This window comes from Staurois parvus, unplaced genomic scaffold (genome assembly GCF_062004578.1).
Source record: "Staurois parvus isolate SC_StPar_1 unplaced genomic scaffold, SC_StPar_1.0 ptg001193l, whole genome shotgun sequence".
In the NCBI taxonomy this organism is placed as follows: domain Eukaryota; kingdom Metazoa; phylum Chordata; class Amphibia; order Anura; family Ranidae; genus Staurois; species Staurois parvus.
The window spans coordinates 1,371,343-1,388,894 of record NW_028318989.1 but is presented as its reverse complement, the minus strand read 5'-3'; the positions used below and the strand labels follow the sequence as shown (position 1 = coordinate 1,388,894).

Here is a 17,552-nt window from a genome sequence, read left to right as displayed (position 1 = left end):
GTCCGGGGAGACCAGATATAGTGAATGCAGGGTCCGGGGAGACCAGATATAGTGAATGCAGGGTCCGGGGAGACCAGATATAGTGAATGCAGGGTCCGGGGAGACCGGATATAGTGAATGCAGGGTCCGGGGAGACCGGATATAGTGAATGCAGGGTCCGGGGAGACCGGATATAGTAAATGCAGGGTCTGGGGAGACCAGATATAGTGAACGCAGGGTCCTGGGTTTAGTACAACTTTAAAACACCAAATGAAAGCCCAATTTTTACTAAAACAAAAACCAAGATTCATGAAGTAGTTGTGGTGATATGTACAGTTTTGTGAACACATGTAAAACTCAAGAGTTGCAAAACTGTGTATAGATTTGTTTTACCTTCCTCGCAAAAGGGGTTAATGACATAATATATAATGCAATTGTGGTTAGACATGATTTCACAACACGGCTTTATTTGTGAAATTTAGTTGGTGAATGTTTTTGAAGCCTCTTTAGCTGTTCCCAAAGATGCTTGCATGAGAAACATTAGCCCTTGCAATAATTCCATGTAAAAAAGGAAGAAAAAAAAACACACATCAAAAATTATTTCAATCAAACGGAATTTATTCCTCACCAGAAATTTCTGAAAATACACAAAGATAAAGCAAATGATCTCTGAAGATTTAAATTAAACAAATGGATTCTTTTATACAGATAATCTACTTTCATGCTCCACAGCGCCATCTGTCTGGCCAGCCAAGTTATTACATATTAAGACTTCCATTCAGCCTGTCCATGAGACCAGTGACATATCCCTTGAAGATCGATGTCGTTGGATGCTCTGATAGATCAGCTCTAGAATATTTCATGTAAAGATAAACAATATATATATGTATATAGACTACCTCCTCTGTGGTTTACAAAGGCTAACACTGATATCTGTACGAAAAGCAGCGATACTTTTTTTATATTTTTAATTTACTTTACCTCTAATTATATTTCTTAATAAAATAAATAATCTGATCTACAGATTTTATTCACAGGCCAAAACCTGCATATTGGGCATAAAATGTCTGCAAAATACGCCAACAGAAAATCGTTGTCAGCAGAGTGGAACAATTCATTAAAGGAGTGCACTTTGACCGTTGGAGACTCAGCAATTTCCCACAACCCCTTGCTAACCAGTGGCACGCAACTGAAATGGTATATTAAACCAAAAATAAAAATCTATTAAAAGGAAAATTTCCATCAAAAAAAAACAAAATGGTATTTCAGTTGTGTGTCTGCTGGCATTTCCATTTACAGGCTGGCTTTTTGTATCCTCTTAGGGACTCCAGTGGAGAAGAACCTTCGCCAAAATTTGCTCTGGGCTGTTAGTCAACAGTGCATTCACCCCATAACGCATTCTCCAGGATGTAAAATAAGATATGAGCTACAAGAAAGATCACCACTGGAGTCACCTAATGATATAATAAGCTAGTAGGTGATTCAACCCACCCAAAATGGATATCTCGGTGTTGAGTGGAGCTGGCCTTGAAGACCATATGTGATCTGGAGACTAAATCAGTGGGGGTTGTATCTGAAAACAATTTCTACAGACTTTACGCCTCCATATAGCGATCCAATTAAGTCCTGTTGTGACACCAGATTTCACCAGCAAGAGGAGCTGCAAATGTAACTGTGAAATCATAATTTCCCCATCGCCTACATTGGTCGTGCTGTAGGAGGCAGGAGTGAATGGACATGGAGGTTCCACATAGATCTATATATTAAATTACTGCGACCATATATCTATATATATTTTTTTTAATTACCAAAAATCTGCACATTTACACATGGTGTTATCAGAGTCAGCAGTAAAGGAATAACACAGCCTTATCTCAATATTCTAAATGTATTTTCTGGCTAACACAGTCTTCAAGAAAATGGCTGCCGTCCTTCATTTGTGCACAAGGATGGAGACAAGTCTGCAGGGCTCTAAGCTTCAGCCTCTACTGGCTGTTTAACCCATGACACGGATGGGAATATACAACACTAACCAGCCTTGTATTGTATTGCTGTCCTTTCCACCAGGACACTGACTCCACAAGAGTGCGTCACCCTCAGTAGGGCCCCATCCAATTCATATCTGTCCCTATATACAAATCAATATATATCTATTTTTATTTATCTACTTCTGTACATACATATATAGAAACTTCTGTCAAAAGTGTCTAAAAACGTGATTTGTCTGCATATAAAAAGAGAGGAAGAAGCAAGATAGCCGGTTTAATCAACTCAGTAGTCACATTAACCCTCTCCGTGCCAAACAGGCTGGGCAGGCATCAAATGCAGCACCAAGATATCTGAATGTTTGGGGGTGTGGGGGGAGGGAGTCGCAACAGCAGCCTAGCAATGTCCTGCAGTCTATGTGTGTATACAGTATTAAATCTCAAAGTATTCATATTCTGGAGGTACAATACATGTACGGCATTTACAGTATTACATACCCACAGGTATGTCAGAGACACATGATTCTGTGCAAATATGCATTTTCAACAGGGTTTTACTAAAAGCAAGGGGCAGTGTGTCCGCCATTAAGTATTTCCAGTGAACCAGGATTTACAGCAGCTGGGCAGCCTTAGGGCTCGTTCACACTTGATTTGGTCTCTGAAGAGCGATCTGTGCTGGCATCACTCTTCAGACAGAATTTGACAGGCATTGAGGAGGCAATGCATCTCCTTCTCACCGAATGCTTGAACTCCATCACTAGCGTGTCACAACCGTTTACATTGCAGGGCGGCCCCATTCATTTGAATGTCACAGGGGGTATAATTTCTGCAGCCGCGAAGCAAGGCATCGTGGCCATGGCGTGTGTACACCCCCAGCCACTGTGGTGGGGAGTGATGGGGGGGGGTTTGTTGGATAAAAACGTGGTTCAATCGCAGGGTTTTACAGCCTCTCAACCACTATGAAGTAGCCCCTAAAATATATGTAAAGCCTAAATCATATTTTTACATCACGCCCAGGGGCGGACTGACAACTCAAGGGGCCCCCAAGCAATAGGGGATCTCGGGGCCCCTGTGTCCTTGTCCAAACTCAAAAAAGCCTATGAAAAAGGTACCAGGGGCATCTCATGGGGCCCCCTACTGACCCCAGGCCCTCGGGCAGTGCCTGAGCTTCCAAATGGTCAGTCCGCCCCTGATCACGCCTCATACAGTTTTTGTGTCTTTGTGAATCTGTTGCAAATTTCCATTGCCAAGGATCCTGCCAGTAACAGCACTTTTTTATGCAGGCTGACAACACTAAGGGGTGGAAAATGGCAAGTACATTTATTCTGTGCAGGTGTTGTGAGAATGGGGCAAATCAAACGTGTTGAAGCTATTTTCTCTTCTGGTCAAATATTATCGGCAGTAGTAAAGAAAGGTTCATTCATAACTGAGTGAATCGGTCAAATACTGCATTATGGGCACTAGATGGAGCATAGGAAATAAATACATTTTGGTGACACACGGTACAATGTAACACGCTGAGGGGAATTAGTAAATGAAATGCAATTCCGTGACGGCAATGTTTCTATTTATTTGCCAATTCCCTCCAGTGTTCTCTATTATTGCTGCGTTGTTACATAAATACACCCCTAAGCTACTGTCTCACAATTAGTAGTAGCATCGTCAGCCTGGTGTTCAAGCCCCTTCAGTGGGCCATTGGGCTGCTTTTCTGACAGACTTGATCGTAGCCCATCGGCCAGTTAAAGCAGCGCACACTGTAGGCTGACAACGGTGCTACCAATTGCCAGGTAGCAGTTTAGCAGAGTCAGCCTGCAAGAAAAAGTGCTGCTACTGACAGGATCTCCAGGTAAGAAACTGCAACAGATGAAAAAAAGCTCTTGTTCCACGCTAATGATTGGTAGCCAGTGGGACCGGCTTCTGATCATGTGACCACTGTGACAGCCAATCACAACGGTCACACGATCGGCCGATCTTTCCTAACCCCTGGTGTTCAGAACTTTTTAACCCCTTGACGCCGATCGCACGCAAATATGCGGCCTCTCGGTGTGTGGGCCTTGTTGCTGAGCGGCCGCATATTTGCATGCAATTAGAAAATACATATGCGCTGAGAGCGCGCACCTCCCGGGAAAGGTCCCGATCTCCCCTTTCGATCAGGACCTTTTTCGATCATGTGACCGCCGTGACGGCGAATCACAGTGGTCACATGACCCTAAAGCCCGGCCCTGCCTCTTGGCTTCTGAAACTCTTAAAGGGCCCTGAGACACCGGCGCCAAGAGGTTAAAGGGATGCAGGAGCGGTCAGGAAGGAGGTAAAAGAAACCCTGCCACCAGACCATTTATTGCAACAAAAATTCTGTATGATTAGATGTGCATTTAATGTATTCCAGGCATGTTATTTACCTGTAAAAGCCTCCCTTGTGTATCCAAAACCCAGAGACTACTGCTGGGTGCCGCCATCTTGGATGTGATGTCAGCAGCCCTAGCAGCACTCAAGTGACACTCCTCCCCTGACAACTGCATTAAAGGTTATAGAGATAGAGGAGCTGTGTCAGCACAGGGCAATTAAACACTGCCAGAAAAGGAGAGGGCTAGGTTATGCATGGGGGGGGGGGGCTGTGCTAGGGAAATAACTGTCTTGAAGTAGTCAAATTGTCTAGCATGTTAAGAGGTACACTGCAAGTGAATAAAAAGTGATCTATGGAAAAAACAAATACTGCAAGTTAGCATGAAAATTTTTTTTTTCATGCTTTTAGCAGCATTTTTTTCAAATCTGGTGATGAGATATTTCTAGGAACACTATACAGAGAGGTGTTATGAAAACAGATTTGAGGGTTTACACTTAAATCCTGTCCTGCCTGCTCCGGTGTCCCTTTAAAAAAGTTCTGAACGCTGGGTGGCAGGAAAGATCAGCCCATCATGTGGCCACTGTGATTGGCTGTCACAGTGGTCACAATTGGGAGTTGGTCCTCCCAGCCACAATCATTAGCGGGGACCAACAGCTGCCTTTCACAGCTCGGTCTATGTGATCGAAACATGCAGTGAGTGGGATCACAGAAACACTGGTCGCCCAGTGACGCATGTGTGGCGTGTGGGGATATTAAAGCCAATCGTTTTGTCACTGCACATATATGTTAAGAGCAGGGGCGGACTGACAACTCATGGGGCCCCCGGGCAATAGGGGATCATGGGGCCCCTGTGTCCTTGCCCAAACTCAAAAAAGCCTATGAAAAAGGTATTGGGGGCATCTCATGGGGCCCCCTACTGACCCCGGGCCCTCGGGCAGTGCCCGAGTTTCCAAATGGTCAGTCCGCCCCTGGTTAGGAGTTAAAGGATATGCAAATAATTTACAACAGTTACTGAAAAAGTTTGAGCATATTTAAGCTAAATTTGCATTTAAAGTCCTCTCCAACCAACTCCCAGGCCGCATATTTCCATTAAAGTGAAGCTGAACCCATTCTGCTTCACTGTGAGCAACGATGCTTAACTGGAACTAGTACACAGCCAGGGAATCGGAGTGACAGCTTCTGTCGGAAGCTTCTCACAGAGGCTTTCTGAAAATTTCCTTTACAAAACTCCCAATGATAAAAATGTATCTGTTTTGACATGAAGTTATTACTAACAGGGGCGGACTGACAAGTCATGGGGCCCCTGGGCAATAGGGGATCGTGAGGCCCCTGTGTCCTTGCCCACACACAAAAAAAGCCTATAAAAAAGGTACCAGGGGCCTACTGACCCCGGGCCCTCGGGCAGTGCCCGAGTGCTCGAATGGTCAGTCCGCCCCTGATTACTATACATTTCCAGATAGTATTTCTATCATCCTTCTTTGCAATAGGAAAGCGGACAAAATACAAATCTGACACCCTGCATACGATACGTCTGAGCTAACCCCTTCTACTATATCAAGCCGATTGACTGCACACTTCATGCAGGAGCAGGGCTGGGAAGGCTCCGATTACATGGTGAGACCTGAGTTTTTCCTTCTGTAATGGGCAGTTAAGACACACCTGGTCACTATAAAATATTTTTTGTCATATAGAAAGGGGTGAGAGATATAGTAAAATACAATATTATTAAATGTCACTTTGAGGGCTAATTCAGCCCAGCATTGAAATTTTTAGCTGCGTGCGGTCGCTGGCAATTAAATCACATATATGGAGAAGCATGTGGCTCAGTACATGTGACAGCACTGGGCCAATCACCAACGCTTGTAGCTTACACAGGGGCTGCGGGGGTACTGAAAAGAACCTGTATTTTTTTTGCTCAGCATGAGCAAAGCACGTGTTTACTTTGAGTAGCCGCGTGCCGATTCAACCTGCCAGTGGCCACACAAAGCTGAAAAACCAGCTATGGGTGGAATTGACCTTTAAACAAGTCTTAGTGGAGTTCTTACTTAAGCATGGTGTCTTTGCTATTCACCAAAACTCACAAGGATGCTACAATCTTACATAGAATGAATGCGAAACAAATTATTTATTAACAATATTACTGCTGGATTCCTCTGTGCTGCTGTTGCAAACAGGTCACATGTGCACCAACACCATATATACATTTGTGCATTGACGCAATATATACATAAACATACACCAATCAACCGCCTTCAAGTCTGTGGTCCAGTAACCCACATTCGGAGTTAAGTTCTTTACTAAGGAGTGGATGCTTTACATTCGGATTTTTAGTGTGAACTGGGCTCTGCCCATGAGGACATAAAGTGGGGTGCAGGAGGCTTCATGACACTCGTCATACATTCCATAAAGTCCAGGGAAACTCTACGTGGGCTGCGATGATCTCTCGGGCAACGTGTGGAGTCTGAAACCCAGCAGAATCCTCCAATGCATTCTCAGATGCTGCCAAGACAGACACGGTTCAGGTGCACAGCAGGATTCCCTGCGCATGTTGATCATCAAATCTGCCTCCTCTGCATCCTGGATCATGGGCAGAGCTTCAACCTTCCTCCAGAACTTGCTGGAGAGCTAATGGATCCTGCAGGAGTGAGAAAAGCATATGATGTCATATTGACTTAATCACAGCAGATCTCATGTACTTGTGTGCAAGCGAAGAATGACGTGCGGCCCATAGAAACCAAAATCCAAACGTTGTTTGAACACAGACTAAGAGGGGGAAGGAAAAAGAGGGGGAAGGAAAAAGAGGGGGAAGGAAAAAGAGGGGGAAGGAAAAAGAGGGGGAAGGAAAAAGAGGGGGGGGGGAGGAAAAAGAGGGGGGGGGGAAGGAAAAAGAGGGGGGGGGGGAGGAAAAAGAGGGGGGGGGGGAGGAAAAAGAGGGGGGGGGGGAGGAAAAAGGGGGGGGGGAGGAAAAAGAGGGGGGGGGAGGAAAGAGGGGGGGGGGAGGAAAGAGGGGGGGGGGAGGAAAGAGGGGGGGGGGAAAGAGAGGGGGGGGGAAAGAGAGGGGGGGGAGGAAAAAGAGAGGGGGGGGAGGAAAGAGAGGGGGGGGGAGGAAAGAGAGGGGGGGGGGAGGAAAAAGAGGGGGGGGGAGAAGGGGGGGGGGGAGGGGAGAAGAGGGGGGGGGGAGGAAAAAGAGGGGGGGGAGGAAAAAGAGGGGGGGGGGAGAAAAGGGGGGGGGAAAGAGGGGGGGGGGAGAAAAGGGGGGGGGAAAGAGGGGGGGGGGAGAAAAGGGGGGGGGGGGAAAGAGGGGGGGGGGAGAAAAGGGGGGGGGGAGAAAAGGGGGGGGGGAAGAGGGGGGTGGGAAGAGGGGGGAGGGAGAAAAAGGGGGGGAAGAAAAAAAGGGGGGGGGAGAAAAAGGGGGGTGGGAAGAGGGGGGGGGAGAAAGAGGGGGGGGAGAAAGAGGGGGGGGGAGGAAGAGGGGGGGAGGAAGAGGGGGGGGGGAGGAAGAGGGGGGGGGGAGAAAGAGGGGGGGGAAGAGGGGGGTGGGAAGAGGGGGGGAGAAAGAGTGGGGGGAGAAAGAGGGGGTACAAGGGGGGAGAAAGAGGGGGTACAAGGGGGGAGAAAGAGGGGGTACAAGGGGGGAGAAAGAGGGGGTACAATGGGGGAGAAAGAGGGGGTACAAGGGGGGAGAAAGAGAGGGTGCAATGGGGGAGAAACAGAGGGGGGGGCAAGGGGGGAGAGAGAGCGAGCGAGCAAGGGGATATAACAAAAGCAGGGCAAGGCGAGGAAAGAGTGATGGAAGGAAGAGACATAGAAGAAAAACAAAAAGAAAGAAGTTGGGAAAAAGAGCACAACAACAGAGCTATGGAACAAATGTAGGTTAGAGAAATAAAATGTACATTTCTCGTTGTGCAAACCTGGGTACTGTTGTTCTGCCCAAAACTTACTTCACTTCCAGAATGGCTGGGTTGGTTTCCATAATGGCTACAATGATACGGTCAATATAATCCTGTAAGCGGAGGTTGATCTCCTCTTGTTTCTGAATAGCCTCCATAAGCTGTAATATAGGATACATTTACACACTGTAATGAGGGTTCAGTCATTGCCAGCACTGCACAAAGACATGGAGGCCATACATACGATGTGGGCACAGGATATGGAATGTTTCAAGCCTGAAATTTTCCAGATAAAGTATATATGTATCATTTGCTAATCTATATTCAATTTGAAAGTGTTTTTTGTTGATCTTTGACATGAGGGATTATGATGATGAAAAGCAATCTTGTAGGGAGAATAAATGGAGTCTGACTAGGTGAACTTTGCCGTGTAATCCGTATAGGATGCACAAACAGGCTGAGGAGGACAGAGAATAGGAATATATTGTGGTGTATTTAAAGTGGTTGTAAAGGCTGAAGGTTTTTTACCTTCATGTAATCTATGCAAAAACCTTCAGCGTGCAGCTCTCCCTGTAGCCCCCCTATTACTTATCTGAGCCCCATCGCGGTCTAGCGATGTGCATGAGAGCAGCAACTCTCCTGGGATGCTCTCCCTCCTCATTGGCTGAGACACAGCAGCGGGAGACATTGGCTCCTGCTGCTATCAATCATAACCAGTAAGGGGGGAGCAGGGGAAGGGACTGAGCCAAGCTCTGTGCCCCATGGAGCTCGAGAGTGAGAATGCATAAATGCTCCCAGAGCAAGCAGCTTACTCTGGGGACACTTGGCAAGGGGGAGGGGCCAGAAGTACCGTCGGGGGGGCCACGAGAAGAGGAGGATTGGGGTGACTCTATGCACAACTATTGCACAGAACAGGTAAGTATGAAGTGTCTAATATTTTAAATGAAAAAAAGCCTTCAGAACCACTTTAATACATAACCAGTTATTGGTTAGTGACTATGAACTGGACAATAAAAGGTAAATGTACAGTTCATGGAATTGCACAGAAAAGGTCTACTATACACTAAATGTGAAGTGCAACTTAAAGGGTCAATTTACAATAAATAATAGTACAGTGAAGGGTTAAAGAGCAGTGACTGGAAGTTAGTAGACTCCAGAAGGGGGAGAAGTTTTGTTTTTTTTTTTGTTTGTTTTTTTAAGTCCTATTAGGAAGATTCCCCTTCACTTCCTAAACTCTTGTCTCCAAAACAGGAAGTGAGAAATCCCTCCAAAGGGGACAAGCATGTTTAGCACAATAGGCAAACGTTTAAACCATTGTCACTATTGCTGGATGTGTCTCCTCACTCCCTGTTCTGTAAGTCAAGATGTTACCAGGATAAGGACACATCTTACCAATGGTGGCGCAGACAGTAACAGATTTTGTGGAGCTAGCCTCTATATAAAAATTGTATTGAACACACAAGCAAGCTTTCTTCTTTCTGGAGATTCTGCAAAATAGGATGAGCGCCTGGCCCAGCATCTCCTCCTCGTAGCCCTAAATCTAACATTTGAAACATACAGGATACCATTCAAAGGTAGTTCCAAATCTGAAATGGTAGCGACTGGTTCCGGGGGAACAAGGAGGATGGAATATCACCCCATTGTATTGTTAGGATTTGGGTGCAGTAAAACCACAGCTGAGCCCCTAGAGGTGGAGGGCATAGAAAAGGCTGGGCAGAGATATCTGTCAGCGTGATTGGACAGCGATTAACACCTCCCAGTAACATTTGAAAAATACAGGATACCATTCAAAGGTAGCTCCAAATCTGAAATTGTAGCTTCTGGTTCTGGGGGAACAAGCAAGGAGGATGGAATATCACCCCATTGTATTGTTAGGATTTGGGTGCGGTAAAACCACAGCTGAGCCGCCCCCTCCGGCCACTCATGTGAAAGAGCCCCTACAGGTGGAGAGTATAGAAAGGATGGGCAGAGATATCTGTCAGCGTGATTGGACAGCGATGAACACCTCCCAGTAAGACAGATCTATTCCTCCATACCTCATCTCTAGAGACGCTGCTGATCTCTGCAGCCAGTGAGTCGGAGAATGTAGTGGAGAACAAGTTTTTGGCTCCCTGGATACTAAGATTGATAATCTGTCCGTTCAGTTCTTCATTCTGCTCCTTGAGGGCTCGTTGTTCCTGCAGAGAAAGAACAAAGAGACAAATAGACCACTGAGTATAAGGACAGTAGGTGACAGATGGACAGCATCCATGCAGAGTGAATAAGTGCTCAGCTTGTTCTACGGCTTATGTGGAAAATAACAGAATGCTAAGCTTGTGGAAAAGTTCTACTATGAAAGCTGAGCTCTAGGCAAATGACTAAATACACACGTCAATGTTCACCAATCAACCAAAGGATTTTTTGTTTTTAAATCTATTATTGAATAGTCTCATGTAATCAGACAACTTAAAGAGGTAGTAAATCGCCCAAAAAAAAAAATGTGCAAAAAAAAAGTCCCCTGCAAAATAATAGCATATTATAAAGGACTTGTATTAGAATGAAGTCTTCCAGCGGCGCTGGAATTGCCATTTTCACCCAGTCTTCCTTCTGGGTTCTTGGGCTCTGGCCGCTTGATTGGCCGAGCTTCGATGACGTCACTCAGCTTGGACCGCAGCACAGAGCTCTGAAGGAACAGCACGGGCATGCCGTTCCTTCAGAGCGCATGCGCCAATGACGTTAGTGGCTGCAGAGACACTGACGGGCACAGCGGTGAACATTTAGGAGATATTCTTTTTACCTACAGGTAAGCTTTGTTATGAGCTTACCTGTAGGCATAATAGTCCAGTTGGAGTTTACTTTCACTTTAAAAACAAACAAACAAAAAAAAAAAGCAAAAAAATAAAATAGACAATTTGATACCCACGCAGGGGTGCAATGAAGTCAATCCAACAGGAGTAACAGAGTAGCACAGGTAACACTTGGAGAAATGTGATGCGGCTTAGCCCAGTAAACATTCAAGGATTTACACAAATAAGTGGAGTGAGAATATACCATGAAATACGAAGGATGGCCCGTCGGGGTAGGCAGCTGAAAGGGTTACTGGATTACACATGCAGAATGACCAAACACTACTAGGCGGTTGTATTCCACCAGCCACATAGACCATACCCTCTCATATGCCAATAGGGGTTGCTCTGCTAAGTATGTGTCTTTGTATAACTGAAGGTTAATTATTTATTAGCTGCTTTCAGATGGGGATGGACTGGGGGGGGCTGTTTTTCCCAGTGTTATGGCCTTTCTGGCATAGAAAAGAGGTAGACTAACCAATGTGCTCTCTGGGAATGGGGTTTTCCACTAGTCCCAATAATTATATATATATATCTATTGTTGGGGCCAGGGGAGCTGATGTTACAGAACTAATAATAGCCAAGACCTCAGTGACAGTGGGACAAGTCCAAAAGATATGGGAGAAATCTTCCAGGGATTGGCAGAGTAAAGGCGGCTCTGCGTACTATCTTGAATTGCATAATTCAATCTCACAGAGAAACTTGAGTACAAAATGGGAAATCCCAGACATCCTCCCAATCATTATCATCATTATCTACATACGGGATGACCAGCTGCCACCTTGCTCTGAGGGTCTCCAGAGCAGCTAGCGATACCGATATCAGGTGGACCAACCAAAGGATTTTAGGTGGTTGTAAAAGGCCAGAGAAGAGAGAGGGGGTGGAGCCAAGCCACAGCTCTGTGTGTGAATGGACACAGAGCAGCGGCTCGGGAGTGAGCTTACTTGGGTGCCCCCGCAGCAAGCCGCTTCCTGTGGGGGCACTCAGCAGGAGGTAGAGGCCAGGAGCACCGGTGACAACCCGAGAAGAGGATGAATGGAGAAAACCATTGTACAGAGCAGGTAAGTATGAAGAAAAAATGAGCCTTTAGATCCATTTTAATGCATAATGGCATAGCTGCATTTTAACCAGCTATTGGTTAGTGACTACGAACTGGAAAATAAAAGGTAAAATGTACAGTTCATGGAATTGTGGCATTTTTGTGATTTATACAGCTCTGCCAGACAGCACAGCAAGGAGGATGACAACACTTGCTCTGTTTGAGTTAAAGCCCAACTAGGAGCGTCAGGCCCTCCCCATTGGCTCCTCTACCCCCCGAAGCAGTACATTTTTTTTTTAAAAACTCCTTTTTCCAGATGCCTTCACGTCACATGGCATGACGAGTCTTTCTGATCTCTTCTAGCAGTGGTTGGTCCTCGACTATGCACTGTGCATTACAGAGTGCAGGACACCCTGATGATGCCCCTCTTCTAGGGTGGGGGTCCAAAATGTCCTAGAACATGTGTCAAATACAAGGCCCGCCATGCCATTTCATGTGGCCCTTGCTCCTCTACTGCAACTGCAGCACCCTCATCTCTGCTTCCACCTTGTCTCAGTATATGGCAGCAGACAAAATGACAGAACTCCGCCACCAGATCCTGCACTTGCAGCTACGGAGAGGCTCATGTCTGCCCCTTGTCTCAGCAGTCGGCAGCAGAGAGGACGACAGAACCCCTCCTACAGATTCTGCACCTCTCTGTGCAGCCACAGCACCTACTCCTCTCCGCATCCCCTGGTCTCAGCATTCAGCAGACTCCGTCATTTGCCTCCAGCCCTCCTCTGGTCCTACCCCAGAGCCTGCACTTCCTGCCTCCCAGCTTCTTCCTGGCAGTAGCACAAGGTAAACTGTGATATTAGGGAGGCTGGGAAGCTCTTTACTTCTAATGGGGGGGCTCTTAATATCAGATGTAAGGGAGGGGGGTGCTTTGGACAACTGCTTATTATTATGAGAATAATTCAGTTCTATGCCAGTTGAAAAGTAGTGTTGAACACTGCTGGTACCATCCACAAGAAACTTTATTGAAGACCATTCAGACAGAACACCAAGGCAAAACTATGTTCTGTCTGAGCAGTCCTCAAAGTTTCTTGTGGATGATACCAGCGGTGTGCGACCCTCCTTTTCAGACTTGTATTATCCTACAGGAGTGCGAGTGGGCTCCGTGCCGGTCTGTACCGGCCCTTCACAGCTTACGTCATAAGATGTTACTAAAAACAGCAATAGTCAAATGCAAGGCAATTCTTTCGTATGATAAAGAGTAGATACATTTTTATAGTGTTGTAGACAACAGCCGGCCATTTGAAGGCAACCACAATGCTGATGAGGGCTGCGATGACATTGAGTATGACACCCCTATTCTAGAACAGCCTTTCTCAACCAGGGTGCCCAGGCACCCTGTTGTGCCTTGAGAATTCTTCAGAGGTGCCTTGGCAAAATGTCTAAAAATTGACCAAAACTTGTATACAAGCCAGCGGGTGGAATAAGCCTGACTTTTAGTTACACAAAGTCACAGGTAATCATTGTGCACCATTATGATCTTCTAGCTGCTGGCATCCTGACAACCAAAGATATCATCAGTTGATAAGGAGGATGTCAGCTGCAAGCACAGCCTCCTAGTATGACCCTCCCCCGCCCCTCTCCATCAGTGCTGGGGTCACATTAGCTCAGTCATGGAGAAAAACTGAAGGAGAAGAGAAACACTGGAATACTAGTCAGTACCAGTGTGCAGAGGTGTATTTGCACCTCTAATGTTGGATGTCCTACATGTGTGGATGATGCAGAGTCATATAAAACTATTAGAATCGTTTTTCACATTTTAGAATTTGGTGCCTGAAGACTGTCTATAATTTTAAAGGGTGCCTCAGGACGGTCCATAATTTTAAAGGGTGCCTTGACTGAAAAAAGGTTAAGAAACACTGTTCTAGAAGGCTTTAGACATCTATTGGTGGAAAATAATAACTGCAGCACTGTAGACGAGGTGAGCATTGCCTATAGTGCAGCAGTTTTTCTTAGGTACCGCTGGGGGACTTTAAATGAGTTAAATGAGCCCAAAGCTGGGCTTTAAAGAATACAGTGGAACAGCAATACAATGATAAACCATCAACCCAGCTCTTCTCCTGTCGGCATATTGCATGTATAGGTATCCTGAGATTTATCATTTAAACATAATCTATAAAGTACCTGTTTAAGTCGTCGGACCTCATGTTCTAGCTCAGCTTCTCTGGTGCGGCTGTTGTATTCCTGTAGGGCTGCGCTGTTTCCAAGCCCCATCTTCTGTTCCATTTCAAGACGTATGAGCTGCATCTGTTCCAGCTCCCGCCGCAGCTCCTCTATGACCTAATAAACAAAAGGTTATATATATATATATATATATATATATATATATATATATATATATATATATATAAATGCTTGACCTATTTTTTTTTATAGTTCTCCCTTTACTGCTCGATAGTTCATTTTGCAATTTTCTCTGCTGAACTCAATAAATAACCTAAGCCTGAGCCTTGTAGTGTGATGTGTTTATCTCTGCCCCCTTTCAAAACTAACATTTCCCTAAATGCAGCAAATACTGGCTGTGTTTGCACTATGCTGGTTCTTTGTATTCAATGCGATTTCTTCTAAATCTTCTCATGGCTTACTAAAGACTCGCCAAGGTGGTCTTGGGAGAACAGACAACAAACTCCATTGACAAAAAACTCACATGGATTTCTTTTTGCTGCCAATGGCTGGATGTAAAGGTAGGCATGTATCGCTTGGGAAGGGGGAAGTTAAGTGAACCCGTTTGCTTTGCCCTGCATAGCAATGCAATGTACCGGATTCTCTTTAACCACTTACCGCCTGTAGGATGTCATATGAGGTCCTGGACTTGAAGTGGAGATATCAGGATGATGCCTGCAGCTACAGGCATCATCCCAGTAGCTTTTTGTTTAGTCAGGGATTCCCTACAATGTAAAAGCCATCCTACAGGCTAATTAGCCGCTGGATTGCTTTTTACAGGCAGCGGGAGGGGACTCCCTCTTTGGGCTCTCTCGTGCGATCAGGGAGACCGGTAGGTATTGGATCTGGCGGTGCCACCATGTTACCACAGAGCTGACTGTGGACCAGATGGTCCCCAACCATCTCTATAGTCCTGGGTGGCCAGAAGCAATGTTATGACATCACTTACAGTTCCGGCAGATGTAGACACTGGTATTTGTTTTCTGGAAAGCAGAGAGCAATGTTTTGGGATTTTATTGATCGCATGCTTTCCAGGGTAGAGGAGAGATAGAAATAAAAGTGATTAAAAAAAAAATTAAAGAAGGGACAGTGTAAAAAAAGAAAACATTTTATATATATATATATATATATATATATATATATTTATTATTATTATTATTTTTTTAATGTGCCCCCTGTCCCCCTATGCAGTGGTGAATGCATACGTAGGCCGCGCCTGCATATGTAAATGGTGTTTGCACCAGACATGTGAGGCATCGCAGCAAATGTTATAGTGAAAACAATAATTCTAGCCCTATGCCTTCTCTTTAACTCTAAACCCGTAACCTGTAAAAATTCTTAAAGCGTTGCATATGGAGATATTTAAGTACCGTAGTTTGGCACCACTCCACGAGTGTGCGCAAATTAAAAGAGTGACATGCACGGTATCTATTCACTCCGCGTAATATGACAGTTTATATTTTTCCCCAAAAAAATTAGATTATAAATTTTGTTTTTTTGCATTAAGATTCATTAAAGTGTATTTTTTAAAAAGAAAATTGCTTTTGAAAAATCGCCGCATAAATATCGTGTGACATAAAAAAAATAGCAACACCCACCATTTTATTCTCTAGGGCCTCTGCTTAAAAAAATAAATCACATACACAGGCGTACCTCGGTTTACGAATTTAATGCGTTCTGTGGGACGTTTCGTATTGCGAAAAATGCATAAACCGAAAAGCAGTAAGGAAGTAATCCGTTTCAGAGGTCAGAAAAAAGTAAAAAAAAAAGTCTTATCTGTTCAAAACTCTTTATAAAGTGCACTTTAAAAGCATAAATACTATACAGGGACATGATTAAAAATAAATTTGTAAATGCATTGAAAACCAATTAATCCATTCCAGAGGTACAAAAAAAGTAAAAAAAAAAAAAGTCTCATCTGTTCAAAACTCTTTATAAACTGCACTTTAAAGGCACGGGACCGGCGCTATAAACTCTTCGTATTGCGAAAAATATTCGTAAACCGAGGCATTATTTTCAATGGATTTTCATTCGTAAACTGAAAATTACGTTGACCGAGGCGTTCGTAAACCTAGGTACGCCTGTAAATAATGTTTGGGTGTTCTGAGAAATTTTCTAGCAAGGAAAAAATGTTGATTTTCACATGTAGGAGAGAGATGTCACAATTGGCCTGGGTGGGTAGTTCATCTCTCTCTTCAATCAGCACATGCTCAACTTTCTTACCCCTTCCCACACCATTCCTCTCAGCTGCTGGGAGCAGGAGAAGCTGCCTTGTGTACACTCAAGTCGTGGTTCACACAGGGCTACTGAATTTTCCTATTTGACAACTCTGGTATTTTGGGATTGGCTCAGGGCTGTCACATGGAGTAAGTACACTTCCATATCCAGAAGTACTAAGTATTTTCTTTGCTCCCGGCATCTGAACAAAATGGTGGGAGAGTGAAAGAAAGTGAAAGAAAGACAAGTATGTGCTGCTGGGAAGGAAAGCGTACAAACTCCAAGTGTCTACAGATCACTAGAGGGAAAGTTCAGATAGAGAAAAAAAAGCTTGCAGATTGTAAAAGTCACATGCAGCATATGAGAAGACAGGAGCCATGATAAAGGCAAAAAAAAGGTCACATAGGTCAAGGATAGATCGCCAGAACAAGAGAAAGGCATATGGAAATAGAATGGGAACTTGTAGATGCAGGGTGAGGTCACACTGGAATAATGATGTTATAATAGGGAAACAATCACAGAGAAGTGGGTTAATGGTCACATGATAGCAGAATGAAGTCACATGGGAGTGAGATGAGGTGACAAGGGATGAAGTCATGCGAGAATAGACTGAGGTCATAGAAGACATCAACGAGATCAGTATATTCTTACCTCTTGGCACCGTTCTTTCTCTGTCTGCTGTTTGTGCAACTCTTTACTGAGCTTTCCCCCCAGCATTCTGTTCTGATCCTGCTGGTCTTGAAGCTGTTCCTGGAGGTCCTCCACCTGATCCAGCAGTTTATGTTTCTCCTGTAGACAAAATTCAACATGTCAAAGGAGAAAATGAAAAGAAACGGAAAAGTATAGAATGAGGCACTGAGGGTGCTAAATTACTATCGGGCAACTGTATTAAAAAACAAAAACAAATCTGGATAGCAAGAATACTTTTCCACAGTCATTCCTTGACTTTTACATCATACAAATTCAAAGGTAAACATACCACCAAATATCACCTTGGTTTAGGGATCGGCTTTCCATATTTTGGACAAAATACAAACCAATAACTAGGTTTATAAC

At 44.7% G+C, this 17,552-nt stretch overlaps 1 protein-coding gene across 3 annotated transcripts in view; it reads right to left on the bottom strand.

The window, feature by feature from the left end:
* Positions 1–576: 576 nt before the first annotated feature.
* LOC149438324 (uncharacterized) overlaps positions 577–17,552 on the bottom strand; it is a 145,089-nt gene continuing 128,113 nt past the window's right edge. For 2 of the 3 annotated variants that reach the window (XM_089659990.1, XM_089659988.1), the window contains 5 exons: positions 17,148–17,285; positions 14,241–14,396; positions 10,235–10,375; positions 8,250–8,359; positions 577–6,943 (listed from right to left, as the gene is read on the bottom strand). In XM_089659990.1, the coding sequence (XP_089516116.1) occupies positions 6,934–6,943; positions 8,250–8,359; positions 10,235–10,375; positions 14,241–14,396; positions 17,148–17,285 (555 nt within the window). In that variant the 3' untranslated portion in view covers positions 577–6,933. Of the gene's footprint in view, positions 6,944–8,245; positions 8,360–10,234; positions 10,376–14,240; positions 14,397–17,147; positions 17,286–17,552 lie in introns of those variants that run through there. The other variant, XM_089659989.1, reaches the window with a different exon arrangement.